The sequence below is a fragment of the Ahaetulla prasina genome, chromosome 10 (assembly GCF_028640845.1).
Source record: "Ahaetulla prasina isolate Xishuangbanna chromosome 10, ASM2864084v1, whole genome shotgun sequence".
NCBI classification, from domain to species: domain Eukaryota; kingdom Metazoa; phylum Chordata; class Lepidosauria; order Squamata; family Colubridae; genus Ahaetulla; species Ahaetulla prasina.
In genome coordinates, this window is record NC_080548.1 from 32,838,223 (window position 1) to 32,858,997 (window position 20,775).

Below are 20,775 nucleotides of genomic sequence, written 5' to 3' on the forward strand. Positions count from 1 at the left end.
TTTCAACACTCTGCCTGTTTTCCTTTCCGTATTTTTTTAAAATCTGTTTCTGACTTATGACATGCGTGATGGATTTTAAAGTCCAGGCAAATCATGGTCTTTGTTGCGTTTGTTTATTCATGTCACTCTAGGCATCACATACATTTTGGGAAAAAAAACCACACACGTTTCCTTGCTGGTTCGATCTTGCAAGCGCTCCAAAATAGGTTTTGCCCTTCTCTGCTTCCGGAATTTTCTAAACAGGAGCAGGGGGTGGGTGGGTGGGGGTCCCAGGAGGGTCTAGCCTTGCATTTCCAGCTTCCTTCTCAATGCTTCTTGATTTTTCCAAGCTCATATATGCCATAGAGCGCATAGCTAATGCCTGGAGAGAAATATTCAAAAACAGGCTGAGTTAAAACCCAGGTGATTCTCGTCTTACAACCATTTGTTTTGTGAGCTGCCGCAACACTGAAAAAAGCGACCAATAGCCAGTTTGCACACTTATGGCCGTCGTGGCAGCCCCACGGTCACGGGATCAAAACTGGGACGCTTGGCACAACTGACTCGTATTTATGCTGGTTGCAGCAACTCCGAGGGCGCACGAGCACCATTTGTAACCTTCCCGGCTGACTACTAACAAGTTAAAGTCAACGGGGGAACCAGATTCGCTTAAGGACCGCATGACTGGCTTAACAACAGTGGCCAAAAAGGTCACACAATGGGGCAAAACTCACCTAACCATTGTCTGGCTTAGCACCGGAAATGCTGGCCTCAACTGGGGTCGTAAATCGAGGATTACCTGTAATTTGGCTGCTTCGTTCATCCGGCCGGACCCCAGAGAACAGTTTCCATGGGGCCTCCTTATGCCCACCCTTGAATTGGGGGGGGGAGGGAGCAGCTGGGTTTCTATGACCGAGCTATATGTGTTTGTGGGTCCGTGTGTATGTACGCTCCCCATAAAAGTCTACTGTCAGTTGATGCCACTGTTGCTTTCATGTGAACCCTTGTCGCTTCACATTTTGAATTTTTGGTCCCTCCCCCCGCCCACCTTTCTGCAGCCCACCCCGTCTTTCAGCCCCCAAAGCCCAGAGCGGGAAGCGTCGACTTCACTCACCCACGGTTCCGATGATCATGGTGGCACGATACATCACCATGTCGGACATCCCCCTTTTCAGGTGCACCGGCAAATCGTTGTCTGCCTGGGGTGGGAACACGAGAGACCCCCACTTAATTCGGTGACATCCACACCTCTTAAAAGGGCTCAGGTTGAGAAGCACCACTTTGAGGTGGGGAGTTTTGTGGCTCTCCGAGCTGCTCCTGGGCTGCTGAGTAGCCCCCCCCCAAATACACCTAGAACTAGTCTGGTCTATTGGTTAAAGCGCCAGACCAGAAACCAGGCGACAGTGAGTTCTAGTCCTGTCTTAGTCATGAAATTCAGCTGGGTGACTTTGGGCCAAGCACCAGGAGACGGGGAGTTCTAGTCCTGCCTTAGGCATGAAAGCCAGATGGTGCCGATCCTAGAATCACGTGATCACCACTTGCGACTTGGCCAACCAGATTCCAACAAGCAAAGTCAATGGGGGGAGTCGGATTTGCTTAACGACCGCCTGATTCACTTAACAACTGCAGCAAAAAGGATGTCAAATCGAGTGTGACTCACTTAACAACCACCTCGCTCAGCAATGGAAATTTGACACTACAAGGGCAATGCCGGTGGGGGCTTTAAAAGCTTGGCTGCAGGTTGTAGCTCCGTCTGCCCACACTCAGGTTGAGAGCCTATCAGCCGCAAATGGGGGAACAAGGGTTGTGGGGATGCGGCCGACGTCTCACCTGGAAGATCTTCTGATATTCAGGGACTTTGTTTTCCATTTGCCGGCCGGAAGTGGTGAAGCATCGAAGGGACTGTAAGCGAGTCACCTGTAACCAAAATAAGCTCTAATAAAGATTTGCCCCCCCCCACAAAAAAATCTTTTTTTTTAATTTTACAAATCCATCAAGGAGAAAGAATAGAATAGAATAGAAAATAATAAAGAAAATAATTACTTTCCCACCACCCCAGGGCCTCCCCTTGCCCCAAAAACATTTGAGACAGGAAAAAGCCATCTGGGGGTCAAAGGAGGGCAGCCCCTTGAGTTAGGGGCCGTAGTAAAAAAACCAAAACATTTCCTTTCTGTATCTTCTCGGGTTCAAAAAAATGCGGCCAGAGGAGCAGTTTGTGACGATCACAACCGCCTGTGCAGTTTCTCTTCCGTTGTGGGCACAGGGGTGTGTGAAAAATAGACCCCCCCTCCCCTCGGGGAGGTTGTGGGAAAGGAAACTATGTTTGCAAAGAACTCACAAACCCTCTGAAAAAGTTAGAAGAAAGATCCAGTTGCCCTGCAGAATTATTCCTACTTCTGTTTTTTGCAAATAAATAAGTGCAAAACACACTCAACCCCCTCACACCCACTTGAATTTCCTGGGTGTTTTTTTTTCTTCGGGGGGGGGGGCGGGGGACCAAAAAGCAGAATTGAAAGGTCTTTCTTTCGATCGACCAGATGTGACCAGCTGTCTCACCTCCCACCAACCCAGAATGGGAGCTTCAACGGAGACCTGTTACTCCTCCTCCAAAGGAGCAATTTGCACAAACAATTTGTTTGTGCGAATTGCATGGCCAAAGGGCAAAATTTGTGGTTGCTGTTTTTTTGCTCAACCACTGAGAAGTAGCCCCGAGCTCTCCAGGGGAGGAGGCTGCAATGAACTGGGTTTTTTTTTTGTTTTTGCTCCCCCAAAATTCTGTTTTTACCAGCAAGGATCTCATTTTCTCCTGGGTCTCCTTCTCTCCTCTGCTCAGCTCTTTCGCGGGTGGGCCTCGTCCTCTGCAAGGATACTACAGCTAGTGCCAAAACAGCTAATGGGGGTGGAGACAGCTGGACGTAGTTTGACCAGATGCCAGGAGTAAGGCAAGCCAGGAAGGACAAAATACGAGTTGCAACTTAATGTTCTCGGGGGCCCCCCCCAAATACACATCCGAAGGGGGAACAGCAGAAAGCGAGGGGGATCTTCTCCCCTTGGTACCAGATTGAAAGACCCCCTGCTGCAAGTAATCGGCTGGGGTCCAGAGGTTGTGGGGGCTCCATTGCTGGAGGTTTTCAAGAAGAGCCTGGACAGCCATTTGTCTGGAATGCCATATAGGGCAGGGATGCCCATCTTGGCTACTTTGTGGACTTCCCCACCCAGAACAGGGGTCTCCAAACGTGGCCACTTTAAGACCTGTGGACTTCAATTCCCAGAATTCCCCAGCCAGCTGGCTGGGGAATTGTGGGAATTGACGTCCGCAAGTGGCCAGCATTGGCTACCCCTGTTGTAGGGTCTCCTGCTTGATCTTGTACTTATGACGGTGGCAGAATCCTGTGGTCATGTGACTTAACGACCCGCATGATTCACTTAACAGCTGCATTGATTCGCTTAACAACTGTGGTGTAAAATCAGGCATGTCTTTAAACATTTTTAAGGTTGAGCAATCACGAATTAAGGGAACCATCCCTAGCATTACTGTCATGCTGGCTGGGGAATTCTGGGAGTTGAAGTCCACCCATCTTCAATTGGTCGACGTTGAGAAATTGTGCCTTGAGTCGTTCTGCGAAACCATGAGGTCTCCATCTATCTCTTCTACCAGCCCATCGTTTCAGGAGGATGTGAGACCTCATGGGGGGATTGGGTGTGGGTCAAATCTGAACCCTGGTTCCTCTCCATCTATGCAGAAGTGAAAGCAATTGGAGGCTGCTTCTTGCAGAGTAAATTGGCTTCTGGATTTTGGAGGGGACAGATGTGGTGATATCAGGTACGCTACTCACTGTCCTGATGTGCTGGGAGAAAAGCTGAACCTTGGCTGACGGGGACCATCAGTGTTGGCCAGAGGTCCTCTAGCATTTTGGGCACCCTCTAACTTTCCAGGAAGACTTCAGCAACCAAATCTGGAATCTTCTGCAGTAGAGGTTCTGCTACCAGGAACCTGTGACTTCTCATCACCTTGGCCAACTTCTTTGTCCAAGTTGTTGGAGCCAACTGAAGGACACGAGGTCTCCTGGCACAGTGGGATGCCAGGAGATGACCAGCTCTGCTCTGACTCCCTTCTGCTTTCCTTGTAGACATGCCGTTGAGCTGGGCCACGCTGGGCTTCCTCTACACTGGATCTTTCTTGTACCTCTTGAGCTCTGTGAAGCTGTGGGAGAAGTCGGAGAAAGACTACTCCAGGTAGGTGGGACACCTTGCGAGGACGAGGGCTGGGGAACCCAAGGCAGAGTGATCGAGTGGTTGACTTTTCTCACAGGCTCTGTCCTTGGGAATGCCTGATCTTCGTCCAGATGTGGCCCAGCTCCTTCTGCGTGGTGAGTAGACTACAGGTTTTCTTCCAAAGAGGAGGGCCCGATGCATCACCCTCCAAAGAGCTCATCTAGGATTGGATTTCAACAATTAATGAACCATCAGTGGAAACAGCTCCAGGAGTTGTGGGTGCTCCATCGTTGGAGGGTTTTAGGATGGGATTGGATCACAACTCCCACATTTATTTAGAGAAGGGAGGGGCAAGTCAACCTGACAATCCGTTTTTGAAATGATCTTCAGATTGGACTGGGACAAGGGCTGTGTGTGTTGGATTTTGGGATTAACGGGTGAATCAGATAGTGCTATCAGGACAGGAAAGAGAGTATCAATTTTATTTTTACTAATTGAAGAGAATATTTGTAGTTCAGGGCTGAGCTGGGTGCTCTCTGAGTTTGGTTGTTTTCTTGCAGATGTTTCCAGATCCAAGTAGGTCATCAGTGCTTTGGTACTTCTCTTTCGCACTGATCGTTACCTAATTGGGTCATGAAATGTCTGCAAGAAAGCCACAATGGTCAGAGAGTACCAAGGATCCCTCAGTTCTCCTCCTCCTCCTCCTCCTCCTCCTCCTCCTCCTCCCCACAAACCCCATTCCCTTCTAGCACTGATGATGTTACCTAGTTGGGTCATGAAACGTCTGCAAGGAAACCACCCAGCTCAGAGAGCACTAAGGAACTCATAACGTTATTTCTTTTCCTCTTTTGCTTGAAGTCTCTACCGAGCAAGTATGACTGCGTCATGCCCGAGAAGGTGGCAAAGAACTGGACCATCCATGGATTATGGTGAGCTGCTCCCATTTGAAATGAAACACCTGCCTTTCTTGTAACCCCAATCCCTCTTCCGACCCTGTTTTGACCATCATGGCTGCCACCAAGGGCACCCTGGGAAATGGAGTTTTCCCAAGAGAAGCTGAGAAAGGGATTCCTACTGTTGGGATCATGGCCTTCACCCTTTGTCTGCACAGGCCCAGTGACATCCAGAAATGCTGTCCCTATTGGCATCTCTTCCCTTCCGACCTGATGGTATGTAAACGTTTCTCCTAAGGGCGTCAACAGGTTCATTGTTATTGTAGTCTCGCTCTTTGGCCAGGTCCTCTTATCCAATAACCCAGGATGGGCTTTGCACAGCCCAGTTTATTCAACAAAAGAAGATCAACTGAATATTGGCTTAGTAGTGTAGAATAGAATAGAATAGAATAGAATTTTATTGGCCAAGTGTGATTGGACACACAAGGAATTTGTCTTGGTGCATATGCTCTCAGTGTACATAAAAGAAAAGATACGTTCATCAAGGTACAACATTTACAACACAATTGATGATCAATATATCAATATAAATCATAAGGATTGCCAGCAACAAGTTATAGTCATACAGTCATAAGTGGAAAGAGATTGGTGATGGGAACTATGAAACGATTAATAGTAGTGCAGATTCAGTAAATGGTCTGACAGTGTTGAGGGAATTATTTGTTTAGCAGAGTGATGGCCTTCGGGAAAAAACTGTTCTTGTGTCTAGTTGTTCTGGTGTGCAGTGCTCTATAGCGTCGTTTTGAGGGTAGGAGTTGAAACAGTTTATGTCCAGGATGCGAGGGATCTGCAAATATTTTCACGGCCCTCTTCTTGATTCGTGCAGTATACAGGTCCTCAATGGAAGGCAAGTTGGTAGCAATTATTTTTTCTGCAGTTCTAATTATCCTCTGAAGTCTGTGTTTTTCTTGTTGGGTTGCAGAACCGAACCAGACAGTTATAGAGGTGCAAATGACAGACTCAATAATTCCTCTGTAGAATTGGATCAGCAGCTCCTTGGGCAGTTTGAGCTTACTGAGTTGTAACAGGTAGACTTACATTTCTGTCTGGATGTTGGTAAAAACATAGCACGGATGAGGACCTTACAGGTCACGCCAAAGGGAAAGATATGTGTCATATAATATATGTAGCCATCTGCATAATTTTATATTTATTTATTCATTTGTCAGGTTTATGCAGTGTATATTGGAGGTGGTGATCCTTTGAGAGCTGCATGCACTGAAATTTCACTTTAATGTACACTCAAAGTGACAACAAAGTTAGTCTAAGGCTGAGCTAGGACCTATAAAACGAGGGAGGGGTTTTTTCAATCTCCTGCCCCCTAATATGACATGCAGAGAAGAGCAACAAAAATGATCAGAGGTCTGGAGGCCAAAACATACAATGAACGGTTGCAGGAACTGGGGATGTCTAGACTAATGTAAAGAAGGACTAAGGATGACATGATAGCATATTCCAATATTTGGGGGAAGGGGCTGCCCCAAAGAGGAGGGGGCCAACCTATTCTCCAAAGCACCTGAAGGCAGGATAAGAAACAATGGATGGAAACTAACCAAAGAGAGAAGCAACCTGGAATTAAGGAGAAATTTCCTAACAGTGAGGAAAATTAACCAGTGGAACAGCTTGCCACCAGAAGTTGTGGGTGCTTCATCACTGGAGGTTTTTTTAGAAGAGTTTGGGCAATCATTTATCCCGAATGGATTGGACAGGGGTGTCCGACCTTGACCTCTTTAGGAGCTGTGGATTTCAACTCCCAGAATTCCCCAGCCAGCTGCACTGGCTAGGGAATTCTGGGAGTTGAAGTCCACAGGTCTTAAAGTGGCCAAGGTTGGATACTGTGGCACAAGGTCTCCAGCTCTAGCAGGGGGTTGGACTAGAAGACCTCCGAGGCCCCTCTATTATTCTGACACAATCTGTGGTGATGTCTCTATAGTCATCTATGTTTTTTCTCCTTCTCACAGAACCTGGTGCCCGAATTGAACCGTCATTGGCCAACTTTCACCAATCTCAGTAACTTCCAGTTTTGGTAATCCCAGTTAGAAGGAAAGGGTGACCCTGTGGCAGTCTGGTTGATGAGGGGAGGTGTGGGGATGGGGACAGAGCAGAAGCGATGATGGACACGGGTCCTTTCACCCAGGGGCTTCTCAACCGTAGCCCCTTTAAGATGTGTAGACTTCCATCTCCCAGCACGAGGAATTCTGGGAGTTGAAGTCCACACATCTTAAAACTACAATATGTAGCTGCTGGAAAGGTGCAGTCCTCGATTTACGACTGGAATTTCCGTTGCTAAGCAAGAGATCTGTGGAGTGAATGCAATTTTGCAACCTTTTTTTTGGCTACGATCGTTAAACAAATCCTGCGGCTGTTAAACAAATCATGTAGTCATTAAGTGAATCTGGTTTCCCCCCCCCCCCGACTCTGATTGTCATCATGAATGACACTCACGTGAGCCCGGGATGCTGCCTGCAACCCTCATAAAAACACGTGATGACGTGTATTTGATCACGTGATTGTGGGGAATGCAGTGAGTGACGGTCATAAGTGTGAGGAACGGGTGGGAGACACTTTTCTCAACAGAGTTCAAAAGGTCTCTAAACAAATGGTCCTAAGTTGAGGACTACCTCTAGAGAGATCCTCCATGAACCGCAGCCTTATTTGTTTCTCTTCTTCCAGGGAGAAAGAATGGGAAAAACATGGAACGTGTGGCAGTTGCATCGAAACCCTGAATAGTCCGAAGAAATTCTTCGGGGCTGCACTCTTCCTCCACACCAAGTACAACATTGACAGGTGACCCAGGAAAAAAGGGGATCCCCAGGGGACCCCGACTTTCACAGGAATTTGAAGCAGAAATTTAAAGTTGGCTTCTCTTAAAGGGAAAATTGTCGAGTCGCTCTGGTTATCTTGAAATCCGGGTTATATAATCCGTCTGCCATGCTGGGAGCGGGTGGGGTGTCCACTTCCGGCCCCCCCATTTCTCAACCCAGAAATAATGAAGGGTGACTTAACTGGAAATGCAGGTTGCGCAGCCTCAAAGGGCCAGATTCGCTCATCCTAGGAAGGCGAAGGTGGTTTGCTGGCTTTTAGAAGAGCAAGCTGTAAGGTTGCATCCCGTCTTGGTTTATTGAGGTTGTTCAAAACAGGGGATGGCAGCATAGACCCACCCTGGATGCGTAGAGTCACCAGGACTCAAATTATTTTATTTTGTCATGAAATTTATTTGCTGCACATCTCCTGTGCAATGATTCTGGGCATCTTACTATATCAAATGATGCCTTGTTCCTCTCTGGAGTTGAGCTGGACTGCACAAATTTGATTAATAAATAAGATTAAAATAATAAATAAGATTAAATAAATATGATCTGGCCAAAGGAGCTACAGGCTGCTGCTTTAGGGAGAAGGTGGCTCAGTTCAGCTTAACTAGGAATCTCAGACATTAAGAGGATTAACTTGTAAAGTTCAGTTTTAAAATAAATCTCAAATAAAGCCAAAATGATTCTGCCTTTCCATTAATTAGCTCCCTTTTGTTTCCTTTTTTTTAATTGCAGGGCTTTTGCAAAGGTTGAGATTATTCCCTCCTGCCAGCAGAGTTACCAGGTACCCGTTTTTTTCCCTTCGCTTCCCAAGAATGGAAGGTCTGCAGAATACGGACGAAATAGTCTTGTTTGAATCACTTGGTCGCTAAGTGAATCTGGCTTCCCCTCTTAACGTTCCTTGTCGGAAACTGCTGGGAAAGTCACAACCGGTGATCACGTGACCTCAAGATTTTGCAACCAGGCTGCATGCCAAGCTGTGATCAACTGACTATGGGGATACCGCAACAGTCCTAAGTGTGAGGACCGGTCATAAGTCACTTTTTTTCCAGCGCTGTTGTAACTTCAGTCACTAAAGTAATGTTTGTAAGTTTGTACATTTGGATGCTTAGCAACCGACTCATAGTTATGACAGTCGCAGTGTCCTGGGGGTCATGTGATCCCCTTTTGCGACCGTCCGACAAGCAAAGTCAATGGGGAACCCAGATTCACTTAACAATCGTGTTGCTAACTTAACAAATACCATGACTCACTTAATGGTGGCGGCAAGAAAGGCTGTAAAATGGGGCAAAACTCACTTAGCAACTGCCGTGCTTAGCAACGGAGGACATAAGTTGAGGACTACATGTCGTCATAATGCTAGGCCGGGTCTGTGGGTGGGTTTCTTAGCTGCAAAGGAGGGGCGTTGGGGTCCCCACCCCTAGGATTGCCGTGTCTCTCTTCTCTGACTCCCCGTCTCTTTCCACGGTCTCTTCTCCCCAGCTCAGCACCTTCGCGGACACCCTGGAGCCCCTCCTGGGATCCCAGTTCCAGCTGCAGTGCGTGACGGACGGGCAGGTGGGTTTGCTACCTTCCCTGCAGTGCGGGCCTCTTCCACCGCGACCCTCTTGACTCTCTCCTCTCCGTTCGTAGGGGCGGCAGCTGCTGGTTCAAATCAAGGTTTCCCTCTTCAGCAACTTCTCCACGGGCTGCGTGGCAGAGCCTCCCGTGGGCATCTCCCCTTACCACCCTTGCAGGGCTCAGAGGGGGATTCTATTTGTACCTCCCAATCAGAAGGACCCCCGCCACCCCTGCCCATGATGATCCGAGAGAGATCAGCTGGAGGCAAGAGAGACCGGAAGAAAACCCATCATCCTCAGCCAGGGTGTTTCCAGCAGCGGACTCCAGACGGCCAACCATTCATTTCTTCCTCCTGCACCGGTTTTGAGGGTTTAAATCCTCTCTGTGGCCAACCGTGAAACCCATTTGCCACACGTGGCCGGTTATAATAGTGGCTTCAAAGGAGTTCTTGAAAATGCTCTAGTCCTTGACTTATGACCACAGCGAGGCTCAAACTTTCCAGAAATAGCAGCCGGGCGATGCAGCTGCCCAGCTGGGAAAACTCCCAATCTCCCTTCACCGATTCTTTTGATTTGTCATACTTGATTGTATTTAAACATGGGGAAAAAAAGGATTGAAATCTTCCAATCCTGAAAAATATGGCACAGAGCAGCTGCTTAGCGGAGGAAAATTAGAACAAACAGATTTAATAAACGCTCTTAAATAAATACTTGGTGTCTTTTTTGGGGCAGGAATAATGAAAATAACTATTACCTTGATAGTTTAGGCTTTTTTTATAAAAAAAAAAATCTGCAACATTTTCAGGAAAGGTTGCAAAAAAGAATTTGGAAGCCCCCCCCTCCCCATCTTCAGGTTGGCTGGGGGATTCTGGGAGCTGAAGTCCAGCCTTTTGAGGGGCCAAGCTTGAGAAGCAATGCAGCTCCCAGCCTACTCCCGAGCTCCGGGTGGGCTCCCCGCAAAGCCAACATCGCCTGGGGCGATCCCCGATGAGACCCCCCAGAGACCCATCTGAGAGCGCCTTTCTTAAGGGGAAGGGGCTTCGAAGGTGGAGTCCCCGCCTGGATCCCATTAAGGAGCAGTTTGCAAAGCGCTCCAGCGGGGCGGGGGGGGGGGAAAGGCTCCAATAGCAAGGCAGCAAGAGGATCCGAGCTCCTGATTGACTGGTGGGGGAGCAGAGTGGATCCCCTTCCCCTCCCCCGAGAAGGAGGGGCGTGGCCAGACCTCTTTCCCGGCCGCGCCTACCCAGGCTCCGCTGCCGCCTCCTGTTGCAACCGGGCGCCCTCCGCAAGCGCTGCTCCCTGGGTCGACGGATGGCTGGCCGCCCCCTCCCCTTCTGCCCCCCCCCAGTCAGCCAGAGCTGGCTGGGGAATTCTGGGAGCTGACTTCCACCCATCTGCAACTGGCTTGCAATTTTCAAAGCCTCCGGGAGTGAAAATTGCAGCCTCCAAAATTGGTGCTTTGCAGGAAAAAGAGGAGAAAAAAAGGGAATGGAGGGTGAAAACGGGGGGGAAGTGAGCCTTGCGCCCCCCTCCCGTCAAGGACCGAGGCAGAGCCCCCCATCCTGGAAGGAGGAGCAGCTCCAACCTTGCGCCCCGGAAGATCTGCACCTTCCCCCGCAGGCTGCAGAGAGAGGTGGGCGCTGCTGGGTGCAAATGGGGGCTGGGAGGGCGGCAAAGGGGGGGGGCTTGAATGCAGCGCCCCCAACTCGTGGAAGCCCCGCTGCAGGCGTCCCGAGCGGCAACTTGCGTGTTGAGCGATCAGGGAAGCTTGCAAAGTGCGTGTTCCGTTCTCTTGGGAGTTTAAAGGAGGGAGGGGGGATGTTAACAGGTGTGTGTGTGTGTGTGTGTTGCAGGGGGCTGCACACCCCAAGTTGAACATTTAAGAGGAAGGAAAACACAAATGAGCCCGCTGACAAAATGGGCAGAATTGGAGAGTTGTATGAATTATAGGCAGTCCTCAAATTACAACCGCTTGTTTAGTGACCGTTCCAAGTTACAAAGGCATTGAAAAAGGTTGAGTTGTGATCGTTTTGGCAGCGTTACGACCGACCGTTGCAGCCTCCCCTGGGTCACAGGATCAAAATCCAGACGCTTGGCCATTGACTCGTATTTATGACGGTGGCAGTGTCCCGGAATGTCACAAGATCCCCTTTTTGCGACCATCTGACAATCAAAGGCAACGGGGAAGCCGGATTTGCTTAGCAACGGCAGTGACTGAGAATGGTTGTAAAATGGTCAAAGCTCTTTTAGCTGTTTCGCTTAGCAACAGAAATTTTGGGCTCCATTGTGGCCGTAAGTTGATCACCCCGTGTGCTCGATTCCATGTGTCTTTCATTGCTAGCTGCCTCCTGAGGTCTTCTCCTTGTTAGAAGCTTTGCAAAATCTGTAACACTCCTCCTCCTCTTACTCCCCCTCCCTTCCCCCTCTTCCTCCTTTTCTCCTCCACCTCCCCTCTTCCTCCTCCTCCTCTTTCTCCTTCTCTTCCTCCTCCTCCTTTCTCCCTCCTCTTCCTCTTCCTCCTCCTCCCCTCTTTCTCCCCCTCCCCTTCTTCCTCCTTTTCTCCTCCACCTCCCCTCTTCCTCCTCCTCCTCTTTCTCCTTCTCTTCCTCCTCCTTTCTCCTCCTCTTCCTCCTCCTCCTCCCTCTTTCTCCCCTCCCTTCTTTTCTCCTCCTCCTCTTCTCCTCCTCCTCCTCCTTCTCCTCCTCCTTTCTCCTCCTCTTCCTCCTCCTCCCCTCTTTCTCCCCTCCCTTCTTCCTCCTTTCTCCTCCACCTCCCCTCTTCCTCCTCCTCCTCTTTCTCCTTCTCTTCCTCCTCCTCCTTTCTCCTCCTCTTCCTCCTCCTCCTCCCCTCTTTCTCCCTCCCTTCTTTTCTCCTCCTCCTCTTCCTCTTCTTCCTCCTCCCCTCCTTTCTCTTCCTTCTCTTCTCCCTCCTCCTCCTCTTCCTCCTCCCTTCTCCTCTTCCTCCTTCTCTTCCTCCTCCTCCTTTCTCCCTCCTCTTCCTCTTCCTCCTCCTCACCTCTTTCTCCCCCTCCCCTTCTTTTCTCCTCCTCCTCTTCCTCTTCTTCCTCCTCCCCCTCCTTTTCCTTCTCTTCTCCCTCCTCCTCCTCTTCCTCTTCCTCCTCCCTTCTCCTCTTCCTCCTTCTCTTCCTCCTCCTCCTCCTCCGGTGGACTGAGCAGGTGTCTAGCCTGATCCACCTTCTGGTCTTCCTTCCCCAGAATCTTTCCATGAAGAGCGATGCGCAGCAGTCACCAAAATCATGTGTGAAATCCTTCTCAAGGAACAGCCAGCCTACCAGGACTGTTTGGGCAGCGTGGCGGCCTTCATCCTGGAGCGAGGTGAGCCCTGGTTGGCTTTTGGAAGGTGGCCCCTCAACGCCAGGCCAAGTTCACCTTCTCCATTGCACGGGTGGCCGCCTCTCTTCTCTCTTCACAAGCAGTTACGACGGTCCATTTCCTTAGACAGACGGTCCTTGACTTACAGCCATTCGTTTAGTGACCGTTTGAAGTTAATAATGGCGCTGAAAAAAGTGACCTAGGAATGTTTCTCACACTTACGACCGTTGCAGCCTGTCCGTGGTCACATGATCAAACTTCAGACATTTGGCAACTGACTCATATTTATGACGGCTGCTGTGTCCCGGGGAGTCCCGTGACAAGCCAGATTCACTTAACAACCAGGTTGCTCACTTAACCACTGCAGTGATTCGCTTAACAACTGCAGCAAGAAAGGTCATAAAATGGGGCACAACTAATGTCTCGCTTAGCAACAGAAATGTTGGGCTCAATTGTGGTCGTAAATTGAGGACTGCCTGTATAGCATCTATCCTGTTGTGATGCTGCAGCGCCCTTATCTTACATGGTTTTACCCTAATTTAATATTTCGTCTTGTTTATTGTATTGTCCAGAGGCTTTGCATCCATGTAAACGCTGATAATAGAATAGAATAGAATAGAATAGAATAGAATAGAATAGAATAGAATAGAAGAATGGAATGGAATGGAATGGAATGGAATGGAATGGAATGGAATGGAATGGAATGGAATGGAATGGAATGGAATAGAATAGAAGAATAGAATAGAATAGAAGAATAGAATAGAATAGAAGAATAGAATAGAATAGAATAGAATAGAAGAATGGAATAGAATAGAATAGAATAGAATAGAAGAATAGAATAGAATAGAATAGAAGAATAGAATAGAATAGAAGAATAGAATAGAATAGAATAGAATAGAAGAATAGAATAGAATAGAATAGAATAGAAGAATAGAATAGAATAGAATAGAATAGAATAGAAGAATGGAATAGAATAGAATAGAAGAATAGAATAGAATAGAATAGAATAGAATAGAGAACAGAATAGAACAGAAGAATGAGAATAGAATAGAATAGAATAGAAGATAGAATAGAATAGAAGAATGAATAGAATAGAACAGAAGAATGGAATAGAATAGAATGAGAAGAATAGAATGAGATAGAATAGAATAGAATAGAATAGAATAGAATAGAAGAATAGAATAGAATAGAATAGAAGAATAGAATAGAATAGAATAGAAGAATAGAATAGAATAGAAGAATAGAATAGAATAGAATAGAAGAATAGAATAGAATAGAATAGAAGAATAGAATAGAATAGAATAGAATAGAAGAATAGAATAGAATAGAATAGAATAGAATAGAATAGAATAGAATAGAAGAATAGAATAGAATAGAATAGAAGAATAGAATAGAATAGAATAGAAGAATAGAATAGAATAGAATAGAATAGAATAGAATAGAATAGAATAGAATTTTAATTGCCAAGTGTGATTGGACACACAAGGAATTTGTCTTGGTGCATAACAGAGTCGGAAGGGACCTTGGAGGTCATCTAGTCCAACCCCCTGCTTAGGCAGGAAACCCACTACCATTTCAGACCAATGGCTGTCCAATCTCTTCTTAAAAACTTCCAGTGTTGGAGCATTCATGACTTCCGTTGTTCCATGGATTGGTTGTGCTAATTGTTCTATTTGTGCTTGTCCGTATGACTTGTTTCATTAGTGTTCTGTGTCGGTGACCGCATGGCCTCTGTCGATGCCATACGCTAAATGAAATAAATCAAATTTTCTTTGAAGAGGTGTCCGGCAGCCAGGGCCCCTGCAAAGAGACTTACGAGCTGGTGGCCCTGGGGACAGGAGACGGTTGCTCCAACGGCTGGATGGAATTCGATGGCCGGAAAGTCCACGACTTGCATGGGCTGGTGGTGGCTCGCCGAGCGCTGATGAGGTAAGCCTCCCCTCTCCAGAAGCAGCCCTGGATTTGAGGAAGGAAGAGAGAGAAGGACCCAGGCTGAGATGCCTCCCTTCCAGGGGTGAAATCCAGCAGGTTCCGACAGGTTCTGGAGAACCGGTAGTGGAAATTTTGAGTAGTTTGGAGAACCGGCAAATACCACCTCTGGCTGGCTCCAGAGTGGGGTGGGAATGGAGGTTTTGCAATATCCTTCCCCCAGGAGTGGGGAGGGAATGGGGATTTTGCAATATCTTTCCTCTGCCGTGGCCACCAAGCCACACCCATAGAACCGGTAGTAAAAAAAATTGGATTTCACTACTGCTTCCTTCTATAGGGAGTCCTCGACTTACAACCACAATCAAGCCCAACACTTCCGTTACTAAGCGAGACAGTGAGTTCTGCCTCACTTTAGGACCTTCAGTTGTTAAACGAATCTGGCTTCCCCATTGACTTTGGTCACAAAAGAGGGTTACATGACCCTGTTACACTGCAGCCATCGTAAATACGAGTCGGTTGCCAAACATCTGAATGTGTATCACGTGACCCAAGGGATGCTGCCACAGTCATGAACTTGAAAAACAGTCATATGTCACTTTTTCCAGCGGCATTGTAATTTTGAACGGTCACTAAATGAACTGTTGTAAGTCACGAACTACCTGTAGTTCTTTGATGATGCGGTTGGGCTGCTTCGGTCCCTGTTCAATGGGAGGCTCTATTGAATAACCCCCGTCCCCCCCCCCCCAATCTATGTCACCCCACGATTCCCTCCCTTTGGTTCTGCTCCATCCTCAGATACTTTTACAAGCAGCTCCTGCTGTGCTGTAGCCAGGATCCGGCCGCATTGGAACAGAGCATCTTTTGCCAGGTGGAAGATGGGGAACACCTAAGATTGAAGCCCCGGTGCTACCTGCACCTGTACCTGAGCCAAATGCCACATGGAGCAGTGAGAAAACTCGAGTGAGTGTCGTGTGAACGCTGGGGCAGGGTCCAGAGCGGGTTGGGGGTGGAAAAGGGGGATTGGATCAGACCGGGGTGAGTGTTGACGTAGCCAGGAAATACGTCGTTCATCTTCCAGTTTTTGGAAGATACAATAGAAACCGAATCTGGGACTTCGATTCTCACCCAAACGGGAGGTGAATGTATGCCAGCCTTTCTCAGCCTTGGAGGCATGAAGACGAGTGGACTTCAACTCCCAGAATTCCCCAGCCAGCAGAGTGGTTAAGCAGATCTGGCTTCCCCCATTGCCTTTGCTTGTCCGAAGGTTGCAGTGATCCCAGGACACGGCAGTTCTCCTAAATAACAGAAGTGCAGCTGACCGTGGGGATGCTGTAGCGGTCATAACACCCGTACATCCCCTTTTTTAGTGCGGTCGTAACTTCAAACGGTCACTAAACGAATGGTTGTAAGTGGAGGAATGCCTCCGACCAAGTTGCTGCTCCAACCTTCATCCTTCCCATGTCCAAATGGCGTTGTTGCCATGAAGGACGTGTCGGTTGGAACCATTCCGGCGCGCTCAGAATTTTGGGGGTCAGGACATCTTTGTCGATCCCATATTTGCACCCTCTTTCCTGCCGCATTGACCTCCCCCCTCTGCCTTTGCTTCCTCCCAGCCCCCCTTTATTGAAGCCCAACCCTTCGGTCGATCTGCACCTCAGTGTCAAAGGGCAGCTGAAGCCTGTCTCGGATTGCAGCCCCACCATGTTGTCCGCCTACATCTACTGTGCCTCTGGCAGCGACAAACTGACCCGCTGGACTGTCCTGGGGGTCCAAGGGGCCCTGCTCAGCCACTTCCTTCATCCCGTGTACATTACCAGCATCGTCCTAGGTGAATATCGGATACGTTCGACTGTGGTCGTAAGTTGAGGACTGTATAAAGTTGCCATGACCCGTGTTTTCTCTCTCTTGTCACTTTTGGACTTCTCCATGTTTAGCTGACCCTTATCACAACCACGACATTCTCTGTCGGGTCCTCAACGAGCGTGTGCAGCTAGGACCGGAGGATGGCTTGCCCGAACCGTATGGTCACAAGAAGATCTACCTCTTCGAAGGCCCCCCCACAGCCCCTCTCAGCTCCCCGTCAGAAGGCGGCTCGCTGAGTCTGAACTGGTGCACAGGAGACGAGATGCTGGAATGTGTGAACGGAGCTGTCGGGAAGGCCGTAAGGGAGTGAGTGGAAGGGGTTGAGGGCTGGGAGGAGGCAGTGGGGACAGGAGGCTGGGGGAGACCCGAGATTAGTCTCTGCTGGCTGGGTGGTTGAGTTTGATTTAGGATGATTGATTTGGGATTGAGGAGATGAACTTGGGGGTGAGTTGGGATTGATTGGAGATTGATTTGGGATTGATGAGACTGATTTGGGATTGATAAAATTGATTTGGAATTGATGAGATTGATTTAGGATTGATTTGAGGTTGACTTGGGTTCGATTTGAATGTGGCTCATGTAGAAATCTACTCTTTACAGTGGTGTTAGCCCCAACATGATCCATTGTACCCTTGGACAAACTACGACTAATACAAGCTCGGGTTTAGCATACTCCGTCAACTGAAGGCACTCTGTGACAATATTATTTTGATGCCCATTGTTAAAAATTCGGCCTTCCCATCACTACACAATTATTCCCTCACAGCCTAAGCCACGTTATCCAAGAAAGTCAGGGATCTGTCATTCCAAAAATCTGCTAACTCAAGAGCCATTCTTGTAAGCAGTCTGTTTCTCCAGGAAATATTTACTTAATTACTTAACCCTTTAAATATTGAGGACATGGGTGTCTATTAACAATTAAAGGCAAGATGGAGATGTTTCAATTGTCAGAATTCTACATTTCTGCCATCTTTTAGACCAATGTTGGCACTTTGGCAGCTTCATGATGCGTGGACTTCAACTCCAAGAATTCCTTAGAATTCTGGGAATTGAAGTCCACGCATCTGAAAGCTGCCAGAGTGAAGAACCAATATTTTAGAGAGTCCAAATAGGAGGTGAATAGAGGTCTACAAGCTTCTGAGTTGTGTTGCACCTTGTTTTAGATCTTTGTTTTAGTAGGCCAGGAGTTGTGAAGGATGTGGGCCAGGTATTCATAAGTTTATCTCCAATCCAATGTTCCTATCTCTGGTTTTGTTGATCCAGTGGTCCATAGGATTGAAAAAGAATGGGCTCAAGAGTTGGTTTTTGTTTTCCCTGGCTGAAAGATTCACTCCAGGTCCTCCACAATGGAAGTTTTAAAGAAGAGATTGGACAACCATTTGTCTGAAATGGCGTAGGGTTTCCTCCTAGAGCAGGGGGTTGGACTAGAAGACCTCCAAGGTCCCTTCCAACTCTTGTTACTCTGTTTTTCCCTCCAGCATTGCAGATCCAGGAAGCAAGTCCCGACCTAGCCGGCTGTGTAAGGCTGCCATGTTGAAATCCTTCAGGAAGGTGGCCCAGGGGATGAAGAGGGAGGACCTGATGTTGCTATCCATGTATCATGAAGCCAAGGTGAACCTTGGACTCTGATCTCCATCCTTCAGGTCTCTCCACAGGAATGGTTTGGTTGTGGTTTAATGCATTGTACACACAATCCCACCTTTGGTGGGACTTAATTCAAGAAACCATGGTTAAGCAAATGCTTGTACAGTTTTCACTGGTCAGTATGAGTCCTTTGTTTGCTTCTTGATTTAAGGGTGGTGGACTCAAGTTGAGTAGTTCTTGAACGTTCTTCCTAGACTATGTTTCTCAAACCTGGTAATTTTAAGGGGAGTAGACTTCCTTTCTTTGAGGTGACCTAATTCAAGAAACCATGATGAAGCAAATGCTTGTGTGGTTTTTACCGGTCAGTGTGAATTCTTTGTTTGTTTCATGAGTCAAGGAAGGTGGACCTCAGATTGAGTAGCTCTTGAACTTTCCTCCTAGTGTTTCTCAAACTTGGCAACTTTAGGAGGGGTAGACTTCTTCTCCTTTGGGGAGGAAGGCTAATTCAAGAAACCATGGTTAAGCAAATGCTTGTATAGTTTTCAGCAGTCAATGTGGCCTTTTGCTTCTTGGATCAATGAAGGTGGACCCCAAGTTGAGTATCTCTTGAATGTTCCTCTTAGACTTGTGTTTTTCAACCTTGGCTACTTTAAGAGGTGTGGACTTCCTCTCCCAGAATTCCCCAGCCAGGATTTTTCTAAGATGTCTAGACTTTAATGCTGGCTGGGGAATTCTGGGAGTGGAAGTCCACACCTCTTAAGGTGGCCAAGTTTGAGAAACACAAGTCTAAGAAGAATCTTCAAGAGATACTCAACGTTTGCTTCTCTTTTCTCACCCAGGTTCAAGCCACAACTTATCAGAGTGCAAAGCTCCAACTATACACCCACCTAAATGTTCGGGATTTGAGCAAGTGGCCTCAAAAGCAGCTGGTGGACACTTTTTGCAGATAGACTGGCCTGGGCAGCTGAAGATCTCTCCAGCCAATGGATAGGAGCAAGTTCCAGCAAGATCCTGTTTTCGATTTCGTTCCCTAAATTATGGGATTGTTGGTGTTAGTAAGTTTCAACCCAAGACTTGTAAAACTAGCTGGTTTCAACAAACCGGAAGTACGGTGAACTGCAATTTTGGTTTCAGGCCTAATGTGCAGATAAGATGGAACTGCCTTGGTGAGCAGAAATGTAGGCTGTACTCTCAGGTCTTCCTTCAGCCAGGAGGCCTGAATTTATCTAGAACAGGGATCTCCAAACTTGGCACCTTTAAGACTTGTGGACTTCAACTCCCAGAATCCCCCAGCCAGCTTTACTCTGGGAGTTGAAGTCCACAAGTCTTAAAGTCACCAAGTCTGAAGAGCCCTGATCTAGAACTTAGACTTATGTTTTGCACTGGTGTGATCTGATCTAGAACCTACCCGCTGTGTTTTATACTGATGTGGCAGTTAACACATGAAAAAGACACACCAATATGTGAGAGTAGACAAGCTTGAATTAAACAGCTGCATTTCCTTTGGAAAAATCCAGATACTTCCAAGAAGCACATTTTGAATGATGTTGAGGGTGGAATGTTTTTTTAAAAAATCTATACAAAATACTGTATATTCATGTGTATTTTACCTTCTGTAGATGGAACTCTTCTATTCTTTCAGAGTTTAACAGTAGGATCCAGATAAGCAAGTAGGGTTGCTTTTAAGCAAATTACAGTCTTGTTGTTAGTTTCAGTTCTGCCCCTCTTGTTCAGTTTTAGAATTGCCCTTGGGGAAATTTCAATGTATGCAGATTTATTTATATTTTTAGATATATGTTATTTATTGATGTTCGTTTGGAAATGTGTTTTCTCAGCTGCGGTTTTTGTAGACCAAACTTGACTGCCCACTATCCAATTTAGAAAGTGCTGGTTTCAGACATTCTTGGTGTCTTGTTCCGAAATGCTACCCAGCACCGCGACCTTGTTGGAAGTCATGCTAAGCCGAACTGTGGTTTGTTTGGCTTTGTCTGAATACATGGTGAGACCCTCTGAGTTGTGTTTCATTCAATAAACCGCAATTAAGCAAACTGGGCTTAGCAAGCAGGTGTGGATTTGTTCAACCCCTTCTTCCCTTACAGATGTTGGGGTAGTCTGAGAAGCATGGAGATCTGGAATCGGAGCCAACCCAGGGGCGGGGGTGGGGCAGGGTAACAGTTGGGAGCAGAATTATGCGAATTGAAGATGGAGCCAAGCTGCTTGGTGGAAGCATTCGGCTTCGGGAGAGTCAAAAACAAGACATTGGAGGGGCAGGAATCCCAAGACGAGCGACAGGGTTAGGATTTCGGCGAATTCAGAATGGTGAGTGGGGACGCCCAACTTTCACATAATCCTGCTCTGTGAGGTGGGCGACTGTATAAAGATGGATGGATGGATAATATATTGGATAGACGGATGGACAGATTGGATGGATGGATGGATGGATAAAAGATAGTGAAGAGAGATGATAGATGGATCAATGGATAGGTAAATGGATGGATGGAAAAGAGAAGACATGATAGATGGATAGGTAGATAAGGACAGAAAAGAGATG

General features: G+C 47.4%; 3 protein-coding genes across 4 annotated transcripts; 2 read left to right on the forward strand and 1 right to left on the reverse strand.

Annotated features, from left to right (window-relative positions):
- Positions 1-156: 156 nt before the first annotated feature.
- On the reverse strand, positions 157-2,908 carry LOC131204610 (cytochrome c oxidase subunit 7A2, mitochondrial-like). Its single transcript, XM_058196043.1, has 4 exons — positions 2,765-2,908; positions 1,810-1,896; positions 1,094-1,178; positions 157-361 (listed from the first exon to the last, which is right to left on the reverse strand). Exons 1-4 carry the CDS (start codon positions 2,777-2,779, stop codon positions 306-308), a joined length of 243 nt encoding a protein of 80 aa, XP_058052026.1. The 5' UTR covers positions 2,780-2,908; the 3' UTR covers positions 157-305.
- Positions 2,909-3,226: 318 nt separating this feature from the next.
- LOC131204605 (ribonuclease Oy-like) lies at positions 3,227-10,212 on the forward strand. Of its 2 annotated transcripts, none has more exons than XM_058196032.1 (10): positions 3,227-3,802; positions 4,110-4,215; positions 4,292-4,349; positions 5,053-5,123; positions 5,306-5,363; positions 7,109-7,173; positions 7,821-7,934; positions 8,693-8,741; positions 9,440-9,514; positions 9,590-10,212. In XM_058196032.1, exons 2-10 carry the CDS (start codon positions 4,112-4,114, stop codon positions 9,755-9,757), a joined length of 762 nt encoding a protein of 253 aa, XP_058052015.1. In that variant the 5' UTR covers positions 3,227-3,802; positions 4,110-4,111; the 3' UTR covers positions 9,758-10,212. The 2 variants fall into 2 exon arrangements, with proteins under 2 accessions (XP_058052015.1, XP_058052014.1); XM_058196031.1 differs by having other exon boundaries at positions 3,228-3,802; positions 3,916-4,215.
- A 994-nt stretch (positions 10,213-11,206) lies between these two features.
- Positions 11,207-19,324, forward strand: ADAD2 (adenosine deaminase domain containing 2). Its single transcript, XM_058196492.1, has 8 exons — positions 11,207-11,291; positions 12,732-12,851; positions 14,627-14,777; positions 15,573-15,737; positions 16,391-16,605; positions 16,712-16,946; positions 18,119-18,251; positions 19,064-19,324. The coding sequence occupies exons 1-8, from the start codon at positions 11,207-11,209 to the stop codon at positions 19,172-19,174; spliced, it is 1,215 nt and encodes a 404-aa protein (XP_058052475.1). The 3' UTR covers positions 19,175-19,324.
- The last annotated feature ends 1,451 nt before the right edge of the window (positions 19,325-20,775 follow it).

Bases quoted from the DNA above. Each gene is read 5' to 3' on its own strand.
- LOC131204610 (XM_058196043.1), bottom strand. The intron at 1,179-1,809 runs GTGAGACGTCGG...TTCCCACCCCAG, and splicing joins AATATCAGAAGATCTTCCAG to GCAGACAACGATTTGCCGGT. The intron at 362-1,093 runs GTGAGTGAAGTC...ATTTCTCTCCAG, and splicing joins CATGATCATCGGAACCGTGG to GCATTAGCTATGCGCTCTAT.
- ADAD2 (XM_058196492.1), top strand. From the start codon at position 11,207: ATGCAGCGCCCCCAACTCGTGGAAGCCCCGCTGCAGGCGTCCCGAGCG. The intron at 11,292-12,731 runs GTGCGTGTTCCG...TTCCTTCCCCAG, and splicing joins CGATCAGGGAAGCTTGCAAA to AATCTTTCCATGAAGAGCGA. The intron at 12,852-14,626 runs GTGAGCCCTGGT...TTTTCTTTGAAG, and splicing joins GGCCTTCATCCTGGAGCGAG to AGGTGTCCGGCAGCCAGGGC.
- LOC131204605 (XM_058196032.1), top strand. From the start codon at position 4,112: ATGCCGTTGAGCTGGGCCACGCTGGGCTTCCTCTACACTGGATCTTTC. The intron at 4,216-4,291 runs GTAGGTGGGACA...CTTTTCTCACAG, and splicing joins TCGGAGAAAGACTACTCCAG to GCTCTGTCCTTGGGAATGCC. The intron at 4,350-5,052 runs GTGAGTAGACTA...TTTTGCTTGAAG, and splicing joins GGCCCAGCTCCTTCTGCGTG to TCTCTACCGAGCAAGTATGA.